Below are 21692 nucleotides of genomic sequence, written 5' to 3' on the forward strand. Positions count from 1 at the left end.
GCTTTGTGCCATGTCGAGATTGCTTTTTAGGATTGCATCAGAACACTCAGCTTGCAAAGGCAGTACTGGATGCTGCTAGATGCATGGCCTTAGAGGGTGGTACAATCTTTGCTGCTGCCTTCAGTGGCCTACCTTTAGTATCCCATGCCCTCAGCACCTAAGAACCATTTACTAGGGACTTATAGTGGAAGTTAAAGGTGTTGTCAATTGTGCCAATGCATTACAAATGTTTTGGGAAAGAGATCTGGCCCAGAGAACCTGGTTAGCAGAGGCCCTGGTCACTAAGAACTTTGAGACCACATCAAATACCAGGCAACATGTGGGGGCTAACCATGACAAAGGAGGCCTTTTCTCACAACTCTTTACAGAGATACATTACAATGAAAGCCATTAGGTGTATTCCAATTTAGAGAGGTCCTGGGTTGGCAGATTGGCTGGAATGTTCCCAGTGCATTAGGATCAGAATTGCTTTGCATACAGCTAGGTCCAAACTGAGGAGGCATTGTGTGCAAAACAACAATGGACCAGGATAGGGCCCCAACTAATTACTAGTGGCTGAGATTAATTCAAGCATTCCATCAATCATGTTTTTGTATACTTGAGTATAGGAAGGCTGGTAGATATGTGGTCAGGCTTGTGTTGCTTCAGTGGTGGCAGGTGGTATGGTCCCTTACGTTGTAGAGAAGTACATCTAGGGTATTTAGAACAAAGGGCAGAGGGAGGAAAGGTACTTGAAATATTTTTGAACATGGGGGAGAGAGAAAGGCTGTCCCAGAGACAGAGTTTAAAAGAACCAACTGTACTGCACCGAATACTTGAGAGAATTGCATCTACAATCGCAAGGAAAGCATTTAATTCCAATTATATGGAAAAGGGTTTTGGCCCTCGCTATGACAAGTTTCTTCCTATAAGATGCATGTTTTTTAGAACCTTTTTTGACATTAAATAGACTTGAAGTCCTCAGATCAAAGAGTTAGGCAAAGATAATTAGAAAGCGTATAAAAGACACACAAAATGTACATAATATATATTTTTATTGCACTTGTTATATGCTGTAACCCTGCTTAAAGAAAAGCTTGCATCAGAATGACTCAATGGTTAGAAAAATCATCATCAATCTTGAGCAATCACATGTGTGCTTTTAGCCGTTTTTCAACTGCGTTGATGTCAGCTCCTGTGCACACGTTAACCTGCAAAACAAAAACAAGTATCCATATAAAAATGAGAAAGTGAGGAGCTATCCTTCTTCCCAACATGTATTATTAAAAAACAGAAAACATCAGGTTAAGTACTAGGGCACATATTTCCTAAAGGCTTGAGTTGACCTTGTGCCAAGGAAGGCAAGGCAATGCAAGCCCTTAAACCAGATTAACTGGGCCACGCAAAGCTACTTGCATGGCTCTGAGTGGCTTAGTAAATCTAGAGCAAAACACGATAGTCCAATCTGCAGCACACATGCAGAGGAAAATGCATCTGAGGATTGTTTTTGTGCAGAAAGGGTCCCTTCCTGCATAAAACAATCCTACTGGTAACACAGGCACCCTTGTACCATGTGTCTGCATTGGAGCTAGGCAGCACTCAGTGCTACAGTGGAGAGAGCAAAACGCCATATCCTAGTGAATATGGTGCAATTCTGCTCTCTGTATGTGATGCAATGCAGCAAGCGGTCTTGCTGCGTAGTGCCAAATGTTAATAAAACAGAGTCTGATGTATTTTTCTGTAAAAAGCCTTTGGGGAACACATACAACAACCACAATACACAGCAAGAAATACAGAAGTCAAATAAATAAAATGGGATAACTCTGTACAGAGATACATTGCAATGAAAGTCATTAGAGGCAGGACTGCATAGGATTCGGGCAGCATCAGCTGGGATCAGTGTTCACTGTTCTGCCCCTCACTGTAAGACGCAGAGTGTGATAAATTCGGTTGTTGGCTGTCTGAGGGGTGAGCTATGGTCAAGCAGCCACCACAATCCTTGACAGGATAAGACACAAGCCAACTCCAAACTAACCAGAGCTCAGTCCTCTCATAGCTTAGTACAGAGCAGTCAGGCTTAACTTAGTGGCAATGTGAAAAGTATTTGTGCAACACATCAAACAGGAACATAGTACAGACACACCACAGAAGGAGCCCACAACATATTTACAAACATAGAGTAGTTTTTAATAAATAAAATAAGATCCAAATCACAAACATCCAATTAGTAGAATCAAAGATAATGAATTTTAAAGTCTTAGGTAAAACTAGCACTAAAAGGCATAAAGCGCTACTGGGGATGTGCGGGCCAGCTACAAGGATCCAGTTAGGCCCGCTGAACAAAGTACATTACATTCTGGTTGTGGAGCGTTGCGTGGATCTGTGTCGCAGATGCGTCACACAGCAAAGTAATTCCATTGGTTCCAAGTTGACAATCCCATTGATAGGCTGGTGCTGCTTAGGCCAGTGTTGGAGGATGCGATGCGCAGTTGAGGCAATGCGTCTATTTCAAAGAGTGGTGAAGCTGCCATGGGAAGATTCAAAGTTGTCGAAGCTTCAGTCGATGAGAGAAGCAAGGATCTGCTCCGGGAAAGCACCACAAAGCACCAATTCTGAAGGCGATGCATCAGACCCAAGATGTGGGATGTAGTGGCAATGTAAGTCTTTTGTGATGGGTCCATCCACACAGCAGTAACGATGTGTCGGTTCTGCTCGGAGGAGCACTGCTCAGCTGAGGAGATGCATCAATCCACTTAGAGATGCATCGCTTAGAAGAGGGGATGCATCTGTCCACTGTTAAGCACCTTGGACCCACTTCCAAGGGTCCTGGACTATGGTGGCACCACTTGGCAGGGTAGGCTCACAGATGGCAGAGTCTAGGTACAAAGGCAGGGTGGCTGGAAGTCTGTTATGTCCCTGAGATTTCAGATCAGAAAGCCAGCCAGCTGGCCCTTGAAGTCACTGTGTTCTGGGTTGAAGAGATGTAGGTCAAATCTCACACATGCAAGAAGGCAGTAGTTCAGCACTGCAAAGTTGGCAACCAGCAGAGTGGCATTCCTTCAGCAGCACAACAGCCCTTCTTCCTGACAGAGTATCCACAGGTCCAGAAATGTACTGAGGTTTTGGTGTATGAGGTCCATCTTTTATACCCTTTTGCTCACCATGCTACCCCAGTTTGCACCCAGCCATATGCAAATCTGAACCCTAGGTTGTTTGGTATCAAACAACTCAGAATGATAAATCCAAACTGATACCAGTACTGGATTTATTATAAAATGTACCCAGGGGTCACCTTTGAGGTGCCCCCTGCAAATGTGAACTACCCTGTCATGGATGCTGGCTAGTCCCAACCAGCCTGGCCCCTCCAGACACAATTCTGAACCCCTGGGGTGAGAGCTCCTGCTCACTGGGATTCAGACCATTGCCCTTCTTAGGTGCAGGTGCTAACACCCCCTCCCTCGGGAACGTGCACTGCCCTGCTGGTAAGTTTCAAAGGGCGTACCGCCATAGAAATTCGACTCCCAAGCCTGCTGCTAGCAGCAGCTGGCAACTGGCATCCCCCTGTTGCAAACCCCCACTTTTGGGAAGAGCAACAGTGGGAAAACTAAACAAATGGTGGGAGGAGTGGGCCCACCTGGCATGCACCAGCCCTTAGGTTTTTGTGAGAGAGGGTCTCTTTTTGACATGGTTATCCCCCCACTTTTTGCTTGATGTTGGACTGTCCCAGAAATTGTAGTGCCTAGGGCCCCTACTAACCAGGTTCCCGGGGCCAGAGCTCTTTCCCTAAATCTGTTGTGATGCATTGGCTCAATTAGGTACACCCTTAGCTACCACTATAAGTCCCTAGTAAGTGGGCACCTATGTGACCAGGGCATGGCGTACTATGGGTAGGCCCCTGAGGGCAGCAGCACTGATTGTGCCACCCTCTTAGGCCACGCATCCAGATACACCCACACTGTTGTTGCAGGTTGAGTGTTCTGGTGCAAACCTAAAACATAAGCTTGACATGGCCACACTACCTGTGTGCCCTGTCCACCCTACGCTACATTTACTACGGGTAAGACACCCCTCTGGCAGGATTTATAGCCCTAAGGCAGGGTGCTCCATGTTATATGTGAGGACATAGCTGCAGGAGCAATATGCCCCCCTCTGTGTCCTGGGACATAGTGAGTGAACAGAGCAGCCATTTTAATACATGTGCTGGACACAGGTCAACACGAGTTTTCCAGCTGCATGATGGCCACTCTGAACCCTGGGTTGTTTGGTATCAAACAACTCAGAATGATAGATCCCCACTGGTACCAGTCTTAGACTAATCCCTAAATCCACCTTAGGGGTGCCCCCTGCAAAAGGTAACTATCCTGGCATGGCTTCTGACTGGTCCTATCCAGCTGCCACCTCCAGACAGCCAATAATCAAACCTTGGGGGAGAGCCCTGCCTCTTCAGTGTGAGAGGAGGCCTCTTTTTGCATGGTCAGCCCCCACGTTTTGCCTGATGCTGATGTGTTCTAGAAGTTGGTAGTGCCCAGGGCCCCTGCTAAACAGGTTCTCTGGGCCAGAGCTCTTTCCCTAAAACTGTTGTGGTGCTTGGCACAATTGGTTATACTCTTAAATACCCCTATAAGTCCCTAGTAAATGGGTACCCCAGTACCCAGGGCAAGAGATATTGAGATTAGGCCCCTGGGGGCAGCAGGACTGATTGTGCCACCCCCAAGGGCCCTGCACCCAGATGCACCCAGCACTGCCATTGCAGACTGAGTGTACTGGGGCAACCCTAAAGGATAAACTCGACATGGCACATCCTCTGTGTGCCCTGTCCTCCATACACTGCATATGTTATGGGTAAGCCACACCTCTTGCAGGCCTTTCAGCACTAAGGCAGGGTGCACCATACTATATGTGAGGGCATAGATGCATGAGCAATATGCCCCCACTGTGTCCTCGATAAACCTAGGACATAGTGAGTGAACAGAACAGCTATTTTAATTTATGTACTGGGTACTGGTCAAACACAAGTTCCCCAGCTACATAATGGCCACTCTGCACCTTGGGTTGTTTGGTATCAAACAACTCAGAATGTTAAATCCAAACTGATACCAGTATTGGATTTAACCCTAAATGTACCCAGGGGCCACCTTAGAGGTGCCCCCTGCAAAAGCTAACCCTAACTGGAAGAGTTCCTGGCTGGTTCCATCCAGCTGCCACTCCAGACAGCCAATATACAATGCCCTTCCTGGGTGGAGGAGCTAACATCCCCTCCCTCAGGAATGTGCAACACCCCGGCGGTGAGCTTCAAAGGGCTACAACCCATGAAACTCGAGCCTCCAGGCCTGCTGCTAGCAGCAGAGGGCTTCCCCCTTCGCAAACCCCCACTTTTGGCGGGAGCAAAGGTGGGAAACCAGACAAAGGGTAGGAGGAGTGGCCTCACTGAGCATGCACCACCCCTAAGGGCTTGCATGTGAAGTGGACCCTTTGATTCAGTTTTTTCCATCTTGGAATGAAGGAAAACAGCCAATGAGGTTTATGGAAGTGGCCCTTCCCAAAGGAAGTGGTCACTATAGTGGGTGTAGCCACCCAAGGGTAAGTGTCCCATTAGACACTACCAGGTTCCCCCTAAAACGCCCACTAAATTCAGTATTTAGTGGGCTTTCCTAGACCAAGATTTTAGATTTGAAAAGGATCCCAAGAAGACTAGCACCAGAGAAACTGCCAGGATGAGAACTTAGGACCTGCTGCACCAGAAGAGGTGCCAAGACCCCTGCTTGCTGCACCAGAGTCCCGACAATCGCAACAGCGGAGGAGCTGAACACTGGACCGACCCCAAGAAACCCAGGGGACCTCCAGGCTTCAAGGATCACCCCAGATCCCCCTCCTGAGTGGAGGCACCACTCAAGAAAAGCAAGTAAACCACAAAAGACCAAGAAACCAATGAGGGACACTTCACTTAATCACCAATATCTCCGTGACCGGAAGTCACAGCTGGACCCAACGACACACAGATGACAGTCCGGAAGTGCCTCCCCAACTGTACTATGTTTGGTGGTGCTGCAACCCCCAGTGGTCGAGATAGAGCAATACCCTGAGTCCTGGTCAACTGATGTCGGGCCAGGAGAAAACCAGCTCCCCCCAGCTGACAAAGGATCAGGAGGAAGCCCCAGTTGAGGGACTTCAGAAACACCCCGGACCTCCGACCAGAGTGCCCCCGTTGTCCTTCAAGCAGCCCTCAAAGAGACTTACCTCCAGCTTTAGTTGACTTTGTTGCACACAGCATCCAAGACCTCCAAAACGCCCTGCACCTGGCTGCCCTGGGCCTTGCATCGTGGGATCTGCTGTGTGTCCCGGGTCCCCAACCCCTTGTGACCTCGACAGCTTAAGGAGACCCCCAGGCACCACTTTGAATTTGCAAACCAGCTCCTTTTCCAAGTGGCCCATCCAGGTGGCCATGTGCCTGTGCCAAGAACTTTTCCAGCGCTGCTCCTGCTGAAACCAGGAGCTGCTCAAAGCTGCTCAAAGCTCTCCAGCTGGCATGAGTTGCCCACTGACCACTGCAACCACCCTGCAAAGGAAGAGACTGGTAACTCAACCGTGCAATTTTTAATGCATTTTTAAAAGTGACTGCCTATTGATTCCAATTGTGCGTAATTACGCACAGAAAGACTAACTGTTAAAACGTTAAAAAGTCATAACAAGAAAAGTACTTAACCTATTCTAAAGATTTTGGTCTCAAAAATTATATAAAAGTCTGAAGTAATTTTATAAATTCAGGTCTTGAATTATTCATTGAGTGTGTGTGGTGCATGATTGGATTTGTGAGTACAGCAAATACTTAGCACATCTCTTGGATTAGCCTAACTGCTCGACCAGCTACCTTAAAAATTAGAGCATTAGGTGGCCTGATTTGTACCCATGAAGACTAACACGTGGTTGTTCAGACCCTCTGCATAATGTACTTTGGTTTTGTACTCTACATAGAGGGCAGCCTCCAACATCTGGTTTTTAAGACAATGACCTTCCTGGGAGGAGGCGCTAAGCCCCCCTCCCTCAGGAATGTGCACTGTCCTGGTGGTGAGCTTCAAAGGGCTTACCACCCTTGAAACTTGACCCCTAAGCCTGCTGCTAGCAGCAGCTGGCATCCCCCTTTGCAAACTTCCACTTTTGGCATGAGCAAAGGCAGGAAACCTAACAAAGGGTAAGAGGAGTGGTCTCACCTGGCAAGCACCATCCCTAAGATGTTGCCTGCGAGTGGACCCTCTACTTTACTTCCCCCATCTTGAATGGAAGGAAGCTAGCCAATTAGGTTTAGGGCAGTGACCCTTCCCACAGAAATTGGCACTACAGTGGGTGTAGCCACTCAAAGGTAAGTGTCCCATTTGACACTACCAGATTCCCCCTAAAACGCCTACTAAATTCAGTATTTAGTGGGCATCTCTGGACCAAGAAAAAAGATTTGAAACAACAAAGAAGACTAGCCTAAAGAAGATCCAAGGCACGAGAACTGTGGACCTGCTGCACAAGAAAAAGGCGACAAACCATGCCTGCTGCACCCAGGACCCGACAATCGTCGGTGTCGAGAAGCTGGACACTGGACTGACCTTGAGAAACTCAGAGGTCCTCCAGGCTTCACAAATCGCCCAAGATCAAAGAACCAGCACCCCAGTGAGGGTCACTTCACTGGCTGGCAGATATCTCCGGAACCGGAAGTCGCAGCTGGATCCAACGACACACCGACAATCACCAGGACAAACCCTGCATGTGTGCCAAGTTTGGTGGCACTCCGCCCTCTGGTATGCGTATCGTACCAATACCCTGGGCACTCTTCAGCTGATGTCAGACAATAAGAAAACCAGCTCCCCCGGAGCTGAAGAAGGATCAGGAAGAAGCCCCAGTCGAGGGATTTCAAATCACCCTGGACCTTCTGCCAGAGTGCCCCACTGTCCTGTGAGCATCCCTCAAAGACACCTGTCTCCAGCTCCAAGGGCCTCCATTGAGCACAGCTCCTGGATCAACAACTCGCCCTGCACCCGACCTCCCAGCACCCTGCAACGAGGAACCAGTTGTGTCCCCAGGGTCCCACACCCATTGCAACCTCAACACCACCAGGGGACCCCAAGGCACCACCTTTAAATCTGCAAGAACCACCCTTTTCCAAGTGATCCCTTTGCGTGGCCCTGCACCTGCTCCAGGAAACTTTCCAACGCTGCTCCGCCGGAACTGTGAGCCACCTGACCCTCTCCATCTGGCACAGTGTGCCCACTAACGACCTTGACCAACCTGCAAAAGCAAAACCTGGTAACACATCTGTGCAATTTAAGATGCATTTTTCAGAGTGACTGCCAATTGATTCCTATGGTGTGTAATTATGCACAGAAAGACATGATTTATTAAAACTTCAAAAATTCATATCTTAAAAAAGTACTTAACCAATTTTGATAATCGTGCTCTTAAAATGTATATAAAAATCTGAAGTATTTTTATAAATTGGTCTTGAGTTATTTCTTCGAATATGTGGGATGCATGATTGATATTGTGAGTACAACAAATGCTTTGCACCCTTCCAAGATTAGCCTAACTGGTCAACCAAGCTACCTCAAAAATTAGCACATTAGGTGATCTAGGTTTTGCCTCTGGAAACCAACGTGTGGTTGCCTGGACCACCTACACAGTGTGCCTAGATTTGTACAATACATAGAGGGCCAGCCTCATACAGTGTTGCCTGTGAGGTGGGCACTCCATTTCCTTTTCCTCCATCTTGGATGGAAGGAAAATAGCCAATCAGGGATAGGAAAGTGACTCTTTCTCAGGACGTGGTCACTTTAGTGGGTTTAGCCACCAAAAGGTAGGTGACCCATTGGTCACTACCAGAGTCCCCCTAAAATGCACACTAAATACAATATTTAGTGGGGACCCCTAGACCAGGAACCAGATTTGATGGACAAAAGAAGACCAGCATCAAGAAGATCCAAGGCACTGGAACTGTGAACCTGCTGCAACAAAGAAAAGGTTCCAAACCCTGCCTGCTACTCAAAGGATCCTACAATCACCGCTGATGAGCTGCTGGGCAATTGGACAAATTATAAAGAACCCCAGAAGACCTCGAGGCTTCAAAAATCGCTATAGAATTCTCTCCAGAGTGGAGATAACACTCTACAACAGCAAGTAACCAGCAAGTCAGCGAGGGTCGCTGTACTGACCAGCCGCTAACCCCCGAACCGGAGGGTGCAGCTGGACTAAACAACACACTGTTGACCATGGAGACAAACTCTGCAAGTGTGCCAAGTTTGGAGGCACTGTGCCCTCCACTGGTCCCACCATACCAATAACCTGGGTAATGGTCAGCTAGCATCAGGCATTGAGAAAACCACCCCACCCAAGGCTGAAAAAAGACCAGGAGGGGGCCCCAGTTGAGGGACTTAAGGAACACCCTGGCCCTCCTGCCAGAGTGCCCCTGTTGTCCTGCAAACGACCTTTGAACCAACTTACCTCCTGCTAAAGAAGGCATCCTTACGCACAGCTCCTGGCTCACCAATTCACTCTGCACCCGGCCAGCCTGTGTCCTGCAACGACGAACCTGCTGTGCCATAAGGGTCCCCCACCCTTTCTGACCTTGACATCCTAAGGGACCTCAAGGAACCTTCTTTAAACTTACCGGTGCTATGCTTTTCCAAGTGGTCCCCCGCAGTGGCCCTGCACCAGCTCCTGAGACCTTTCATCACTGCTCCCGCCGGAACCGGGAGCTGCCCGAACTTCTCCAGCTGGCACAATGTGCCCACCGACAACCTCGACCAACCTGTGAAAGAAGAACTTGGTAACCCAATTGTACGATTTTATATGTATTTTCAAAGGTTACCTTCCATTGATTCCTATGGTGCATAATTACACACCAATAGACTATTTTTATTAAACTTCAAAAATTCATGTTTCCAAAACTCCTTAACCAATTTTGATAATCCTGGTCTTGAAAATTATATACAAATCTGAAGCTTGTTTATAAATTGGTCTCAAGTTATTCCTTTGAGTATGTGAGTTGAAAGACTGGTGCTGTGGGTACAACAAATGCTTTGCACTTCTCCAAGATTGGCCTAACTGCTCGACCAAGCTACCTCAAAAATTAGAGCATTAGGTGATCTAGTTTTACCCTGTAAACCAATGTGTGGTTACCTGGACCCCCTGCACAGTGTGCCTAGCTTTGCACACTACATACAGGGCCAGCCTCCTACAATGCTACAGCAAACACATTCCATCAGTTCTGAATTTACTCAAGTCTTGTTACCAATTACCAGCTCCCCACCACTTCCAACGAGAGCATTATACTTGGACATAAGCTACATACTGGACAGCTTGATTCTTTTCAGAAAGTCTTCTGCCAGGCAACAATCTCAACCAATATTAATTATTAGTTTGCGGCCCCTACATTTCTGTCTGAAACTCGTATCTTTAAAGAAATAAATCACCCCATATGTTAGGTTATGTGGCATTTGGATAGTCCACGTTTACCAATTTCATGGCCCCTTAGCACTTTGGTGCAGAGTTTGCCTGTGGCTGTGGGTTTATCCATAGTACGGGGATCTGTTGGTGAACATGGGAATGTCGTAGTCCAAAGAGTGAGTGTGAAGTAAAAAGAGTGTAGCCCCCCTGCCCTCCAAGGACTAGGTGCTGGGGAGAGAGGGGGAATCATTCAACCTGCTGTCCAAACCCATATGGATTTGTTATATGTGTATCTGTTGTGGAAACTATCACAAATTAATTGTTCAAAATGTATAATTAATTTGTTTTGTTAGAAATCAATGCTAACAAAGTGAAACTATGAAGAGCAGACAGCATACTTTTCATTAGAAAATTGTTGGATAGTGTAGAGTATCTTTGAATACCTTTTTAAAAAATACATACATTACATTATTGCGCTATACATTTTAGTAATGTACCTTTCTAAAGTAAAGCGATCAAAAAACTTTAAAAAAGTGTTGGAAAGTGATTTTGCTGATGGTGAATGGGTGGTGAATGCTGCTAACAGCCTTGTGTACTTGTCAGTTTCAAGTTGGCATGCTTGTAGTTTGGCCTGATCCTTTCTTTCAATTATATTAGGTGTGCTGTCTAGCTCTGTTTGAATCCTTTGTGAGGTTATCAGTTCTATGATACTATCCTAACATGGCCCATTGTCCCAGTTTGAGTTTCTTAATATCCGCATTCCTTCCGATTCCCAAAGGTGAAGTTCTCAGTCACCATCCCTGCTGTATCTGATCATTTAGAATCGTCGTATGACTGCATAAAAACACGTTTATACTTAACACACAAGGTTTGAGGGTGTTACTTTATGACTCCTGATCAGTGTAGGGAAAGGTGCGGAAGACATTGTGACGCGAAGGGGTAATTAGTCTGAGCAGTGTAGATGAGCGTGATGCCTGCAGAAACCTGAAACAACGTGGAAAAGTCCATGATGTCGGTTTCAAGCTTGTTTTCCAACATTCCATAGATAAAATTATCCGCAGCTGCATGTGTAAAAAGCAGGAAGTGTGGGAGAGGGACGCGAAAGTCGTTCTAACCTTGAGAAAGGGAGTCCAGGAAAAGGGCGGAAAAATAATGGCTAGTGAACAACAGAGCAGCCAAGGGACATGTGCTGATAACATAGCTAGAAGATGCGAGAAAGGGATAGAATCCAAGCTTCAGGTTATTTAAGCACTGAAGCGCGGGTGAGGGGATTGAAGCTCGCAGGTGGAGTTGAGCAAGCTGCCATCGCCCACATCCCTGCCTCCCTGGCTGTGCTGTTCTTAGACCGTGACGCTCAAAGGGGAGAGAGGTCCGAGCAGGCGGGAGATTGCTTCCCAGCATTGTGGATAAAGTTAAGTTCCACCCAGGGATGAAAGGCCTTTGTTTCTCTGCTTTACTCTGATTGATTAACATACTTGCGCTGTGTTTATATTCTGACGTATTCTGCACATTTATATTTGCTTTTTCTTTGAACGTCTTAATGTGAATATGACGCAGTAGCTGAAATATGCATTTCGTAGACAGTCAACCAATGCAGTGTTCCTATTGGTGCACTCTTTGCTCACATATGAATAGATGCTCTTTCTTGCTATTTTTCATTCTACTTTGTTTATGTGCCAAACCCATATATTTACTGAAAGTTCTATTAAAGCTGAGTTGTGAACATTATTGGTGAATGGTCCTTCATTGAGCGTCCTTATTGACTTATATCGATCAGATCAGGTGTCAATCAATCACCTGGATAAGACAACTCCATAAAATCTGATTTATACAAGAAAGAAAAATGATTAAATAACATAAAAAATGAAATTATTACACGACGTACCTTCTCGCAGTTCTTGATGAAAAGAAACGTGGGCATTGACGTAACTCCATATCTTTGGGTTATAGCCTATGTTGGAAACAAAAAAAGTAATATCAGACGTGCTCATCTCCTGTTCCTGCAAGCGGTTAGTGTCAGGGATGTTGTAAATATCACTCATAACTTATAGCTTAAGTAACCTTGAGGAGCCCCAAATGACACCTGGCCCAGCAACATGTAAAAACAACCATGAGTGTAAAAATACGTTGCTTAAGTATAATACATACTGCAAAACGCAAAACAATTACAACATCTATTGTAGCCTTCTTACCAGAAGCATATTGTCATAATCTGCAATTATCAGCCCTGGGTATCAGCTTTTAATTGAACTCACAAACAGGGACGATTAACTTAAGTGATCCCAAACAAAAATAGCACAACACGTCTTAAATGTAGAGTGCCACTTTTAAACATCCTTGACAGCTAGAAACAAACCTCAGGAATGTTAATCGATGGCAGGTCTGTATTTGCAGTGTCGTGCAAATGTGGAAATGAACAGTGAAAGAGACAAAGAAAATAACTCGTCGTTTTGTTTGTGGACTTGTATAGTGCATGCAAGGCAAAGGGCTTTACACAAATGCAATAAGGTTATTAGAATGTAGGCATTAACAAAAAAATGGAGCAGGAGAAAAAACTAGAATTCACCATCAAAACGTTATGAAGTGGTGTAAGTCCACAAACATAGTACGGTCGAGGTCAACACAACAACTATAATACTATTAACGTAATTTCTAGGCTACAGAAGTAAACTAAAACAAAAACATACTAAATACTACATAAGATTTCACAAAAAGAGGGTCCCTGTGAAATAGAATAAGAATTAATATAACAGGTAAAAATAAATGGCATAAGAATGATACACTTAAATCCCCGTTGCAAATGGGGCTAAATTCCGATCCCTGTGCAACCAGTCTTTGCCCTCAGATGGTAATTCAGAATCCTATGATAATTATTACACATTGTTTTCCCCTGAAAGGTTTCACGAGTTCAAGCATATCAATATTTAAAGGGCAAAATGATCGGGGGAAGAGGATTGGGAAAAAAACAAGCACACATATCTGCACCCCAGCCTAAAAAAAAAAAAAAAACAGTATCCAGATACTCACTGGGCACAGACATGCTCACGTGTGCGCCCAGTGAGGAGATTGGTTGCTGTTTGGGCTTATTTTTTACCACACATTTTTTTTCCTCAGAACCTGGTTCATTGGTGGGGAACACTTGAAAGCCCAGCGTCACCCACCACCTCAGGAAATCAGCCAAATTCTTGAAAACTAGGCACCCAGAAGATTCTTGACTGGTTTGGCTTGTGAGGATGCCACAACTTTTTCTTATGCAGAAATCTCTGCATAGGTCAAACATTGGTTATAAACATTATTTCCTCGCATTTATGAAAGAAAGCTCGAGAACGTGTTTAGAAAAGCAAAATTCCCAATATACAGTCTTCCAGCACACCTATCAATTAAAACAATACCTAATATATGTGAGTGGGCCTTCCATAACTGATAGGAGCAGACCAAATATGTGACAGTAAATATACTATCAATGTGGTGTTCACACAGTCTCAACCATAGCCTATATGTGCACTAGGCTCATCTACACATGTGGGGGACCAATTTTATTGTGTGAAATGTTGGAGCACCAGATGGTAGGTGTTACAAATTAGGTCTCCAGCTGGCAGAGTTTTGCACCCTGTCCAAATATAGACCATCACTCTAGTCAGGGCAAGACAAGTACACAACCTAAATTAACCTGTGGTCACCCTCTAGTAGCTTGGCACTGAGCAGGCAGGTGTAACTTGGAAGGCAATGTGTAAAAGTATTTTTCAACACACACACAGGAATCACACTGGGTACATCACAAAAAGACTCCACACCGATGTAGAAAAGTAGGCAATATTTGTAATTTTAAAAGTAGGCTACAATGACAGGAATCCAACCAACAGAAGTGGAGATATTCAAGTTTTCATATATTAAAGCAACGTGATTTAGCAGTAATCTGCGGATCTCGTTCTATGAGGTATGCAGTAGTTCCTTTGAGTAGCTATGAAAAGGTATTGCAAGTGTGCATGTCGCTTTGATATCGGGGACAGCACGCACGCTTCATTTGTAAGGATTACAGTAATATGATTAGCCATGCTCTTCCTGGCAGAGCAGCCGGCTGCTACAGGATTAAAACAGGTTTGTAAAGTACGGTGAGGGGAAGCACCAGATCGAGTGTGGGGACCACTTGGGGCAAAAAGAAAGCTGTAAAGTGCATTATCCCTGTTTCACAGTACCTTGTGCTTAGCTCTGTAGTTGTTGGACGAGGGGGCCAAGCTTCAGTCAGATTCGGTGGAGAGCCCAGAGAAAACTGCTGCCAACCTTGCAGCACAAGGTATCCATCACGGGAAGACTACTGAGGACTGGGGTGAGTGTGTGGCTTCTCAGAGTGCTCGTAACTGCAACAGCACAGTTTGTGTGACTGTCAGAGTCCTCAAGGGCATCTCTTAAGCTTTCGCAGTTGTAGCAGTACCGCTTGTGGTGACCGCTGGTCTCCCCCCCAAGGGCTGCAGAAAGTGTCTTTGCTGTTGAGATAAACACCTGCAACACAGGGAATATTGGTGTGGGAAAGGTGTGGGCAGCTTCGTTCCAGCAAGTTGTGGGGTTCTTGTGACCAGGGTGGGCAAGCCAGCTATCCTGGGAGACACTCTGGAGGTTGACTTGTGATTTCTTGAGCAGGGCAAAGCTCAGCAGGCAGGAGGGCAGTCCATTCAGGCAGGGCAGCAGTCTTTCAGAACAGTGAGCACCACAAGACGACAATCCTCCTGCGCAGCAGCATTTACTCCAGCGTCGTTTCTTCCAGGTCCAGGAGTATACCGCTTGGTGGAGTAAGAGACCCAGCAATTATATTAGAAAGTGCCTTTGATGTGGTGGGAAGGACTACAAATGAATTCTGTGAAGCGTACAGGTCCCTTTTGAGCTCAATCTCGGCTCCATACTATCAGTGGGGGAGTAATCAGCCCCTTTGTGAGCGCTCTGGCCACTATCCTTCGAGATGTAAGTGTGAGCTCTTCCCAACCTCCTCTCCAGGAAGAACCATCAGTATGCAGTTGGATGCAGATGTAACTGAGTATTCTATGCTGTGGGTGTCTGAAGGGAATGCACAAGTATAGCTGTCATCTAACCCTTGCCAGCCATGTATTGGAGACAGACTGTAGGCACACAGGGAAGAAAATGCAGAGCAAAGGTCCACTTTCTAAAAAAGGCATTTCTAAGACGGTAACAATAAATCCGATGTTACCAGCAAAGAGTGTTTATTACCATTCCAATGGTACTAACCATGATGCAGCTACTCCTCTCAGATCAGGAATTACAGGTTAAAGATATTATAAGGAATTCCTATTGTTGGCCTATGATGGAGGCAGGCCTCACAGTACTGAAAAATGACTTTAGGAGTTTTTCATTACTAGGATATGAGAAACCTAAAGGTACATGTCTTGCCTTTTGCTTACATGTCCTCCTGTCCTATAGGCTACCTAGGGTCTATCTTAGGGGTGACTTAAATGTAAGAAAAGGGGAGTTCTGAGCTTTGGCAAGAGCTTTTAGATGCCAAGTCGGAGCTACTTAAGTGGGTGGCACAATCTGTGCTGCAGACTCACTAGTTGCATTTAATTCACAGGCCCTGGGTATATGATATACCATTTTAGAAGGGACTTACAGGTAAACTAAATATCCCAGTTGTGGATACACCAATGTTACCATGTTGAGTGAAGAAGCACATTCACTTTAGCACCAGTCAGCAGTGGTAAAATACTCAGAGTCCTAACGACAATAAAAAGATACAGCAACAAAATAGGAGGTAAAAAGCAAAAAATATGGCAGGTCTAACAGTAGAACATTTGCCATTTGCTTGAAGCTCTTGAGTTTGTTTCACAGAGAAGGGAGAGATAGTGATTTTTTAGATTTGGGCTACTTTGTTATTCTTGGGAATAATACATATTGCACTTCATGTAAGATGCATCACAGTGTAATCCCCTGTGACTTTCGTTTCTGAAATGCCTGGGGTTGGTACATTAACCAGAGTGCACACAGACCCTGTTTTAACTACTGCAAACAACACTAATGGACTCCCCCCCATATCAAAAAACTGCCTTTTGTCTAGAGTGTGGCTCCATGAACAAACACACTGAAAATCCTGAACTAAAGGAAACTGTTTTGTTTTGGGGAAAATTACTGAACGCCTGCCAACTGTTTTGTTCAGCATGCTGTCCAGGTCAGCCAATTTGGGTGAGGGCAGACTGGCACCCAGTCATAAAAACCTTATGATGTGCAGATATTAAAAATAGACGGTTCCCATACAGAGCAGGGGTGATACATGAGACCAAAAGATAGGTACCCTACACTGGCATTTCACTTATTACATATGAATACCCTAAAACTATTGCTAGTATCTGAATACTAAGGAGACCCAGAGAAACAAAGTTTGTGGTTAAGTTGTGAAGAGATATGTTCCTGCACAAGATAAACTGAAGGGAATTACCATGTTTTGGAAAAACATTCAAAATAAATCTGACAAACATGGTGAATGCGATATCACGACTATCAAATCAGAGTGAGTAAGGACTGGCACCCAGAAATAGAAACTTTAGGATGTGTAGATGTTAATAAATATATGGTTGTGCTGTGTTTCGATATAGCCAAGGTCGTACTCTAAAGCAGAATTTTGCTTGCAAAACCCCTTATAAAATGTCAAAAATGCACAATACCCATTTTATCACCTTGGAGCGCCCAAATCCCATACATTTATACTCCCGCACTCATAAAGAGTAAAACGTTTAAAAAGAAATGGCACTTCATAGCCAACAGATGCTCTTTAGATCAGATATGATGGTAGATGAACTTTCGAAAAGTTTGGAAAAATTAGCCTAAGACATCTCAGCTGAAAGGAACCTTCTAGACAAGCACAATCTTAGAGGATATTGGCAAAAAATTACAAAAAAGGATTTGAAACTGAATATTACAACATTTACAAGAGAAACAAAGGATTATGAATGACCAGGTGTACACCTCGGCTGAAATATACCTGGATACTCACTATGATGAGAAAATAAGGAAGTATCAGTACAGAATATCAGTAGTTCAGATTAAGAACAGATCGCCGCCATGCATCTTAGGCTAGGGCAAATATGAAAGAAACAAGTCTGAAGAGTTGTTTCTCATCAAGTGCCTTTTTAGGCAGCTGTCTGGTTTGCTAAAGACATCATGGGGACTTTCAGAAAGTTGACCTAGGAATGCATTCCACTCATTAATTCTCAATGGCTTTGTGGTTTACAGCTCATAGTTTCTTGCTCTCCATTTACTAGGTTTTTTCTGTAGGCTCTCCAGGCTCAATTCATCCCTCCTGTTGCCGAAACTGTGTTTTCTGTATCCTTTCACAAACTTGCTTTTTGTTAACAGGCCTTTCCTCACATTTACTCACATTCCTCACATTTGCTGTGCATTTAAAGACTGTGGTAAAATATCAGAAGCTGTCTCCCAAGGGCGCTTGTTTACTTTTCTTTCTCTGACTTCAAACGGAGAGGATTTATGTGACTATCTTGCTGGACACTTAGGGTAAGAAAAATATTCTTTCCAGAACGTGACAGCGTTTAAATGAACTGTGTAAGTATTTCAGAATATATCAGAATTATGAACAAACAAATTAAGCACATGTTTTGTTTTTTCTAAAGTGTGCTGGAAACAAATACTTTTAATCTAAAGTAATCATTAAACTAGGTGATGCAATTTCCACACATTTTCGTCTGTGCACTGTTAAGTTTTGTTAGTAAAAGCGTGCAAATGAATTTGTCATTTCAATTGAAAATGTGTTGTCCGTAATGGTAGTATTCTACCACACTATGAATAATTCACTCTACGCCACTCCACTCCACTCTTCACCACTCCACACCCCTACACTCTACCCCACTCAACTTTACACCATTCCATGCTAATGCACTCTGCACTACTCCACTATATGCCACTGCACTTCACGCACTTTCACGCTACACCACTGTAATCTACCCTGTATCACTCGACTCTATGCCAATGCATTCTTCACCCCCCTACTCTACACCACTGAATTCTTTGTCACTCCACTCTACACCAATCCATTCTAGGCCACACTAATCTACTCTGCACAAAGTCACTCTATGCCACTTTACTCTACGCCACTCTGCACCACTGTACTCTATGCCATTGCACTCAATGCCAATACACTCTATGCCAATGCACTTTACTCTGTAACATTCAACTCTATGCCCCTGCACTCTACACCAATCCACTGTGTGCCACTCCTATCTACTCTGCACCACTGCAATCTATGCCACTGCACTCTAAACCATTTTACTCTACACCATTACACTCTATGCTACTCTATGTAACTGCACTCTATCCTTCACCACTCCACTCTACACCACTTCACTCTGCTCTGAAAAATCTGCTCTATGTCACTGAACTCTATGCCACTCTACTCCACTTTGTGCCACTGCACTCTATGCTACTCTACTCTTAACCACTGCACTCTGCATCACTGTACTCAATGCCACTTTACTCCACACGACACCACTGCACTTTGACACTCTACTCTGCAACACTGCACTCTCAGCCACTGAACTCTATGGAACTCACTCTGCACTACTCCACTCTACACCACTTCACTCTATGCCACTGTACTCTAAGGCACTATACTCTACTCTGCACCACTCTATGCTACTTTACACTGCACTCTATGCAGCTTGATTATACTCTGCAATCTACACCACTGCACTCTGCAACACTCAACTCTGCTCTGCTGCCCTCTGCCTCACTCAACTCTATGCCACTCCACTATGAACCACTCTACTCTACACACTTGCATTCTACTCTACTCTGCACTACTCAATTGTGCACCATTGCACTCTGCGCCAATCCACTCAACTATGCACCACTCTAATCTACGCTACTGCATTCTATGATACTGCTTTGTATGCCACTGAATTCAATGCCACTGCACTCAATGCTACTGCACTCTATGGTATTATACTCTGTAAAACTCTACCCCAGTGCATTCCACACCAGTCAACTCTATGCCACTACAGTGTAATCTATTCTAAGCGACTCCAGACTATGCCACTCCAATACACGACACTCTCTGCCACACCAGTCTAAAATACTCTACTCCACTCTTCACATTCCACTATACAACACTCCATGTCACTCTCCTCCATGCCATTAACTTTTAGCCATGCTGAACAGCAGCCATGTTGGTGGACAACATGGCTAAAAACGCATTGTCAAAGCCAATAGCTCTTGCATTGACAAAACCTACTGCCTTTGCCAGTGCTTGTTTTAAAAGTGGGTCCATCCTGCAAAAGACCAAGCAGATGGGAAAGAAAGCACAATTGAGAGAACAGAAAACCTAGTGGTAAATATATCATACCATGAATTGACAAAATGTAAGCAAACGTGGTATAAATGTTTGTTCTTTGTGCCTAACTACAACAGCTCAAGAGGTCAAACCTGTGTTATGGGGAAAAGGCAAAAACAGAATTATTGAGATACCTATGTACAGCGAATTTAGATCAGTTACTAACTTCACTCTTCCAATTATCACTGGATTGTACACCTATTTAAAAGATGTGTTAAGAGGACTTAGTGCCAGTTAGCAATCAGAAAGAATATGTTATCTAATCAAGGAGGAGATATTGACACTACGTAAATTACAATCTGATATGAATATGCTTATATGCACTGCAGGCAAAGGCGGTGCTAAAGTAATAGTAGATGAAAATATTTCTGAAGCACAAATAGAAGAACCACTATGAGATAAGAACATGTATGGATGGATGGAACAGAATCCTGTACATGAAGACAAATATGAAAGTTATTTTTTTAAGTGAAATATAAGGTTTGGAGAAAGGCAAAAGTAAGAGAATATCACACTCAAATATGTGCCAAAGTACCCTATTTATCTAGCCCGAAAGATACATAAGAATCTAAATGATTTGCAAGTAGGTGATTCATACAAGATGCCACTGCTTCTCACAACAAAATGGCTCATTTAATTATTTTTTACCTTGGATGACTCCTTGTGATGCAAAGAATTCAATTTAAAACCTTAGCCCTTTTAAACAATGTGGCCCATGGTTGTGCTCCACTGTTAGAAATGTGGATCTCTAGTTGGCAGTGGTTTGCATCCAGCCCAAGTAGGGACCCTCACTCTAATCAGGGTAAGGGAGTCACACAGCCAGGATAACATCTGCTCACCCCATTGGTAACTTGTCATGAACAGTCAGGCTTATCTCAGAGGCAGTATGTAAAGTAATTGTAAACACACAGAGTAACATAGTGAAAACACCACAAAAGTACCCTACACCAGTTTAGAAAAGTAGACAAAATTAATCTGAGTAAAACTAGATAAAAATGTCAAAAATCCAACATGCATAAGCAAAGATACAATTTTTTGACAATTAAATATTAGTATAGCTCTTAGAAACACAATTGCTTCAACTGAGGCTATCAAGACGTCTTGGCAGAGTTGTTCCCAACAGTCTGACACTACTTGTGAGGGAGTGTAGGCCAGTCATGGAGTTGCATAGACCCCAGGTACAGTACCTTGGAAAACGAGGAAACAAAGACGTTACTTAGAGTGAGGGAGGTGAGGCATCACTGGAGCTGGTGCAGCATTAGTTTCTCACTGGTACTGGAGAGGTGAGGCATTGGTTCCTTACAGTTAGGCAGGGGAGGTGAGGCCTCGGTTCCTTATGGCTCCAGGGGAGGTGATGCATCGGTGACGAGGCATTGGTTCCTTATGATCCAGCGGGGTCGATGAATCCAGCAGGGCAAGATGCAAGGCATTGACTTCATGGTGTCATGGTCACACCGCAGAGCAACATTTGCGGTGGCGGAGTCGAGTGTCACAGATGTTAGTGACACGCACTCGGGACTCATGCTGAGGTGGGACTTTGGAGGCGCTTCGGCAGCCTCAGGCCTGCGGTGTCAGCCACGGCTCCAGTGCAGGCAGTGGTGCAGAGTCAGACAGTGGCAGCGGTTCTTCCTGGTTACACCAGAACTCACTCCCAAGGGCCTGTGAACTGGACTTAGCACCACTTGGTAACACCACTTGGTAAGTCAGGACTCTCAGCAAGTGAGCCCACGTGCAGGCAGATGAAGTCGTTGATGTCCCTGAGACTTCTTAACAGGAGGCAAGCTCAGTCCAATCCGTTGGAGAACCTTTGGAAGCAGGATGTAGAAAGCAAAGTCCAGTCCTTTCACTCTTAGGACAGAAGCAGCAAGTAGCAGGCCAGCACAGCAAAGCAACAGGCAGAGTGGCAGTCCCTTCTACAGCATCCAGCTGTTCTTCCTGGCAGAAT

General features: G+C 44.8%; 1 protein-coding gene across 1 annotated transcript in view; it reads right to left on the reverse strand.

The window, feature by feature from the left end:
• Positions 1-1017: 1017 nt before the first annotated feature.
• LOC138300767 (thioredoxin-like) overlaps positions 1018-21692 on the reverse strand; it is a 66955-nt gene continuing 46280 nt past the window's right edge. Inside the window, exons 4-5 of the mRNA XM_069240530.1 lie at positions 12290-12355; positions 1018-1190 (exon numbers count right to left, since the gene is read on the reverse strand). Coding sequence (XP_069096631.1) covers positions 1128-1190; positions 12290-12355 — 129 coding nt within the window. The 3' untranslated portion in view covers positions 1018-1127. The remainder of the gene's footprint in view (positions 1191-12289; positions 12356-21692) is intronic.

This window comes from Pleurodeles waltl, chromosome 1_2 (genome assembly GCF_031143425.1).
Source record: "Pleurodeles waltl isolate 20211129_DDA chromosome 1_2, aPleWal1.hap1.20221129, whole genome shotgun sequence".
NCBI classification, from domain to species: Eukaryota; Metazoa; Chordata; class Amphibia; order Caudata; family Salamandridae; genus Pleurodeles; species Pleurodeles waltl.